We start from the raw sequence: 6,000 nt of genomic DNA on the forward strand, positions 1-6,000 counted from the left end.
TATATTTTCACCTGCCTGATTGGGATGCTTGGACATTTTCATTTCTGCATTTCCAAACTTTACTTTTGATTTTTCGGCTCTTTAGCTCCCTGAGGCCGCTCTCTGCCTTCAGGGAGCTTCCTGTCAGCTCAGGCCCGCGCCCCCGTTGACATCAGGGGAGTGGGGCCCCAGGGCCTTGAGCGGGGAAGGGACTCCCGGGGCCTTGAGGAGGTTGTTTCGGGCTCTTGAGGGACAGGGAAGGGGCTTCCCAGGGCCTTGGGGAGATGGGGGTTCCCGGAGTCTTGGGGGAAGGGGAGGGGGATACAGGACCGAGTGTGGCAAAGTGTTGTTCTGAAGCTGAGAGGAGCAGATGGCAACCATCTCCCACTTGCGCTCAGCGAACACCAACGTCTGCGGCACTCGTGCCCCTTCTCACCCCATGACCTTCCTCCTCTTCCTCCCACCCCCAACCCCAGACCACGTGCTGCACCCAGGAGGATCCGACCCACGTGTGTACACAAATACGCACCTAGAAACTTTTTGCAACACAAAAAGTGGCAACCTTAGACCATGTGCAACTGACATTCCACTGTCTATCTCTGCAAAGGATACCAGTAAATGTCATCTTGATTTAGACCATCACTCTCTTGCGCATGCATTATGCAGCAGACAAAGGCGATTTTTGCTTTTGCAGTGGCAGGTTGCAGTTCATTTGTCAGATTTCTCCTGCATTTTGGGGCCCCCCCCACTGTCATTTGGGGGCCCCGTGCCAGCACTTGGTTTGTTTCATGGCAAATCTGCCACTAGGCCGAGGGCCTCAACGGAGTCTGAATGAGAGGTGAGGCAATCGGACAGCAAGGTATTGGAGTGGTGGGCTGGCAGCCACAATGATTTTAATATGAAGCAATCCTGGCTTCAGACCTGCTTTGTAAAAGGCTTAAAGCTTACTTTTCTTTGGGGGACAGCCTCCAGTAGCCTCTGAAATGACATTTGCTTTGGCTACAGTCCACTTTTGCAAAGGGACGTAAAACAACGATAAGACAATTTGCATTTACAGAGGAGCCCTAACCAATATGACACACAGCACTCTTCTGCTGTGCATGCCACCCATGCTGGAAGCTAAGTTGCCTGCTTTATGCCTGTCAAACAAGCACAGCATGATGCAATTTCTAGGCTTCAATCTTAGGGATTAAGGCTGAATTTGTTAAAGGCATTGGCTAGATCAAAGTGCGGTACTTGGTGCTTGTTGTGGGCACCTCTCTGTAGGAAGGATATTGGAGCCATAGAAAAGAGGAGGTGAAAGTTCAGCAGAATGAGGTCAGGAAGGAAGATTGTAGCACCATCAGGAAAAGCTTGAAAAGTGTTGAAAGTTTTTCGGTCTGAAGCTGAGCTACGTTAGAGGATAATAGATGTTCTTAAAATGAAGATGGTCTCTTCGTAGAATGTAAAAGTGAAAGATTGATTCCATTTCTTAATAATTTGATACTAAGGGAACCTGATTGGGAATTAACACTGAGAATAAAGGCGGATATTTGAAGGAATTCTTTTCACACAGAGTGCTTTGCCATGGCATTGTGACTGTAACAGGGTCTTGGATAGATGTTTGTAAAGGGAGAATATGAAAATTGTGGCAAAAGGGGTAGGGAGCTCCGGCAGAGGTGCAATGGTTTGATGGCCTCCTTTGCTACTGTGGTTGAATTAGGAGGGTGAGGGAGAGTATTCAATTGGAAATACGTCATTGTTGATTTTAACAATTCGTCGATTCTGCACAATAATTTTTCAGGATTTGCCAGTCGGGAGGGAATCGAAATTTGCTCTGTCTTTACAAACCACACGTGCTAAAATAGCAATGCAAAGTCAACAAATTGTGATTGAAATCGAGAGAGTCGCTCGCATTGCACAATCCTCCAACTCTGCTGCAACAGGTGATCAAAGCTGGGACAGTTTCAATGGAGGTGGAGGGAGGGATGGGTACCAAGAAGCAGACCATGGCGCGGAGGCTGGCCTGTGGGTGTACAGAGTTCTTCTGCTTGTGCAGGTGGCCTTTGAGAGCTACTCTCTGGTATCGGTGGTTTTGAATTTATGTCGATGGCTCAGTGTGGCTGTGAGGGAGAAGGCCCCTGAAAGCGATGGCAGGGAAATTAGCAGGAGCCTTTTGCTATGGGGAAATTCTGAGGGTGGGCAATTTAGGGCCTGGGTAACACTGGAGTCATCGTAGGCCCGACGGATTGCCTAAAAGGTTAATGGTGCAGCACTCTGCTCTGAAAACAACTGAACCACTATGGGAGAGCTCTAACCAATGTGGCAGGCGCTGCACTTCCAGCCCAGAATGATCATGTGCAAGCTGCCTGCCATGCCAGACTAAGATGCAATGGAGTGATTCCGCAACCTGTTGTCCCCAGCAGGATGCAGCGCTCACAAGGCAGAGAATGATGGATAATTGCACCTGTTCAGCCTCCCCAACAGCAGTAAAGAATGCCCCCACTGCACCAAGGAGGCTTTTTTCTATTTCTCACGCAGCAAACATCTTGTGGCCTCCTCAATGGCAAAAAGAGCAACGTGGTGCAGCTAGAAGTGAAAGACTTTGAAAGGAAGAACGCACATTTCTATAGAATCCTCCACAACCACAGGACGTCCCACAGCGTTTAAACAGCTAATAAGGTATATATATTTTTTGTGAAGCGTTACATTACAGTTGTAATGTAAGGAATGAGGCAACCAATCAACACACACTGAGATTTCACAAAGAGCGATGAGATAAATAACAAGATGATCAGTTTTAGGGCCATTGGTTGAGGGATAACAAGGTGAACTCCCCTGCTCTCCTTTGAAATAGTGGCAGTGGAGCCTTTTACATTAAGGTTGCCAACCCTCCTGGAGCAGCCAGGAGACTCCCAGAATTGCCCCAGTCTCCCAGCGGCTGTTAAAAGCAGTCCGGGAGGTTGTAAAATGACGGGATCCCCCATTAATTGATCGACTCCCATCTCAGCAGCCACAGAGTCTATTTCACTGAACCACATTTCACAGGCAGGCTAGGCCACACTCCCACACAAGCACAGCCAGCGTAATAACATAGCACGTTATGTCATGGCTGCGCAGGTGTACCGAGCTCATGAGCATCCCTGCTAGGTGCTCTGCCTGTTTTCTTTCCAGCTGTTGCTGAGGTGAATGCAGTGTGAGCTGGCGGGGAAATCGGCACTCCTGCTGGAGGCCATGGTCCGGGGGAGGGAGCAAGGTGAGTCTGCCAATATAACCATCGGGAGGGAGCAGGCCCCTGGCCGAACAGCAGAACCCGAGGTGGCTGTGTCTCTGTGCTCATGGGACGGTCCTTCAGAAGCCTTCGGGACTGAGGGGGCAAATGGAAAGATGGGAGTCTGAGCCAGAGGGGGCAAAGATTCAGCAGCGAGTGCCTTCGAGGGCACCTGATCGCAATTCCGATGGACACTTGGGTGCAGTAGTCCCTGAGCTAGCCAATTCTAAACAAGGGTACAAAGCACTTTTGTTCATTTATTTGTGTCAAAGAAACCCATCTGCTCCCACTAGTGTCCTGGGCTTTGGATTTTGCTTCCCCCCACCCTCGCCCACACTGGATGGGCTCACCCACTTCTGACACGTTACCCGGATTCTGTGATGTCACTTCCACCAAAGTCTCCTGCGATATGCCCAGCTGGAGCTGGCAATCCTATTTTCCATCTGCGTGAGAGGGCAGACAGGTCCTTGGTCTAAGCTCTCAAGCTACGCCCTTTTTACATCCTTGAAGCTGGATTAAGACATCCCCAATTTCACTTTATAAAGGACACTTGTAGCCTGCAGACCGATAGGCAAAAGCCTTATCAGTCTTGGGCCCACGAGTGCTTGAAGAATACAACATTCCTTTTGAATATTAAAAAAAAAATTACATAGCACACATGGCTATGCTGTACTATTCTCTGAAGATGGATCCTAAAGGGACTGGAATCACAATATTGGGAACAAATACACCAATACATTCCATTGTAGATCCTTAGTTTTTTTTAAACAAAGCTGCTAAAGAATAAAAGGGCTAATCCTGTTATTCAAACAGCAGATAGAAGGGGCTTTTGCAACTTTGCCAAAATTAGTTTGAACACAGTGAGGATCGCATAGAAACATGGAAAGATTAACTGCCGAGAAGGAGGTCAATCGGCCCATCGTGTCTGTGCTGGCAAACAAGACCGAGTGTGCCAAGCTTTCCCAAATCTGGAACACGGATTGAAAGAATCAGGCGTGGAGATCGGCATTCCCTGATCCAATCAGGCATTTTTAACTCCTAACTGCTGGAACATTGGGTGCGCTAACTCAACAGTCTGTTCTGCGATGGGCGTTTTGGCCAATCTCATCACCACAGGTCCACTCCCCTCAAACCTTGCTGAATCCACACTGTTATTTCGAACCCTGGGGCACACAGACATATGAACCAGGAGCAGGAGTAGGCCACTCGGCTCTTCAAGCCTGCTCTGCCGTTCAGTAAGATCACGGCTGATCTGACTGTAACCTCCCGCCTACCCTCCCATAACATTTCACTCCCTTGTTAATAAAGAATCTATCTACCTCTGACTTAAAAATATCCAAAGACTCTGCTTCCACCGCCTTTTGAGGAAGAGAGTTCCAAAGACTCATGACCCTCTGACAGAAAAAATTTTTCCTCATCTCTGTCTTAAATGAGCGACCCCTTATTTTTAAACCGTGACGCCTAGTTTTAGATTCTCCCACAAGAGGAAACATGCTCTCCACATCCACCCTGTCCAGACACCACAGGATCTTAAAGGTTTCGATCAAGTCACCTCTCACTCTTCTAAACTGCAGTGGGTACAAGCCTAACCTGATCTGTTTATTAAAGACGGTGCAAAGCAGGGGGTGGTTGGGGAGGAAGGAGGGTTAGGTTTACACATACTGCAGCTATGAACCCATTCCTACAGTTAAGGCATTGACAAAAACAAGACCAGCAAAGGACTCAGTCCCATTGTCCAACCCCTCCAGCTGTGCATAGTCATACAATTTATTATTGCAGTTATTACTGTCTGACAGCAGTCAATGCCTCTCTTTTAATCTGACTAAAGAGCTCAACTTGAGTTAAAGATATTGGTGAGCCAGTTACTTCCTAATTTGAGTGTTGTAAAACCAACAGACAAATGCATTTGAAAAATCTTAACACTAATCTTCTGCTTGATTCTTACCTGGCAGCAGTATGGTTTGCCAACTGTAACATCCGATTAAACTGTTTCTTCATCATTTTCAAAACTGTTCTTTCTTAAATATGTAGGTGTGTGTGTACTTTAGTTCAGTTGCACTTGTAGATTCTGTTCTAACTGCACGGTCCACTTAGTCGGTGTGAGATCAGCATTTCTGTTCCCTCCCACAGGCGATGAAATCGAAACACTCCTTAAAGCCACACTGATGCTTGTAAATCATTTTGTGAGGAAATTGTGAAATGCGACATGAAACCTTTTCCCGTCGTTTTTTAATGGTGCTCACTCCTCCTCCACTTCAGATGCCACTACCTGTGTTTGCTTTTAGTTTCAAGAGATGTTTTTCACTTATGTCACAACTTTCCATGTCCTCCTCTCAAAACACCCCATAGCCAATCGGTTGCTTTCAAAGTACTGTTATTGTATAAGGATGGGGGGGGGAGTGGGGGGATGCAAGTGACAGGACAGCCAATTTGTATACGGCAAAGTGCCAGAAAACTACAATGACTGTGCAAGTCATATAGATTTGGTTATCCAAAGAATCTGTCACCAGGAACGTGGGAACAGGAGGAGGTCACTTACCCCTCTCGAGGCTATTCTGCCGATCAGTTAGATTGTGGCTGATCTGATTCTGAACTCCATCTACCCGCCCTGGATTCGTAACCCTTAACCGAACAAAAAATACTATTTGAAATTTTGAATTGAAATCCAGCATCAACAGCCTTTTAGGGGAGACAGTTCCAGACTTCCATTCCCCTCCATGTGAAGAAATACTTCCTGATGTAACAGACACTCAGTAGCACAGAAATGTTAC

The 6,000-nt window shown here is 47.2% G+C and overlaps 1 protein-coding gene across 1 annotated transcript in view; it reads right to left on the bottom strand.

The window, feature by feature from the left end:
• The window catches only part of LOC121271530 (SH3 domain-binding protein 1-like), a 42,651-nt gene extending 37,126 nt beyond the window's left edge, over positions 1-5,525 (bottom strand). Inside the window, exon 1 of the mRNA XM_041177511.1 lies at positions 5,175-5,525. Coding sequence (XP_041033445.1) covers positions 5,175-5,230 — 56 coding nt within the window. The 5' untranslated portion in view covers positions 5,231-5,525. The remainder of the gene's footprint in view (positions 1-5,174) is intronic.
• Positions 5,526-6,000: the final 475 nt, after the last annotated feature.

Source organism: Carcharodon carcharias, chromosome 31 (assembly GCF_017639515.1).
Source record: "Carcharodon carcharias isolate sCarCar2 chromosome 31, sCarCar2.pri, whole genome shotgun sequence".
In the NCBI taxonomy this organism is placed as follows: domain Eukaryota; kingdom Metazoa; phylum Chordata; class Chondrichthyes; order Lamniformes; family Lamnidae; genus Carcharodon; species Carcharodon carcharias.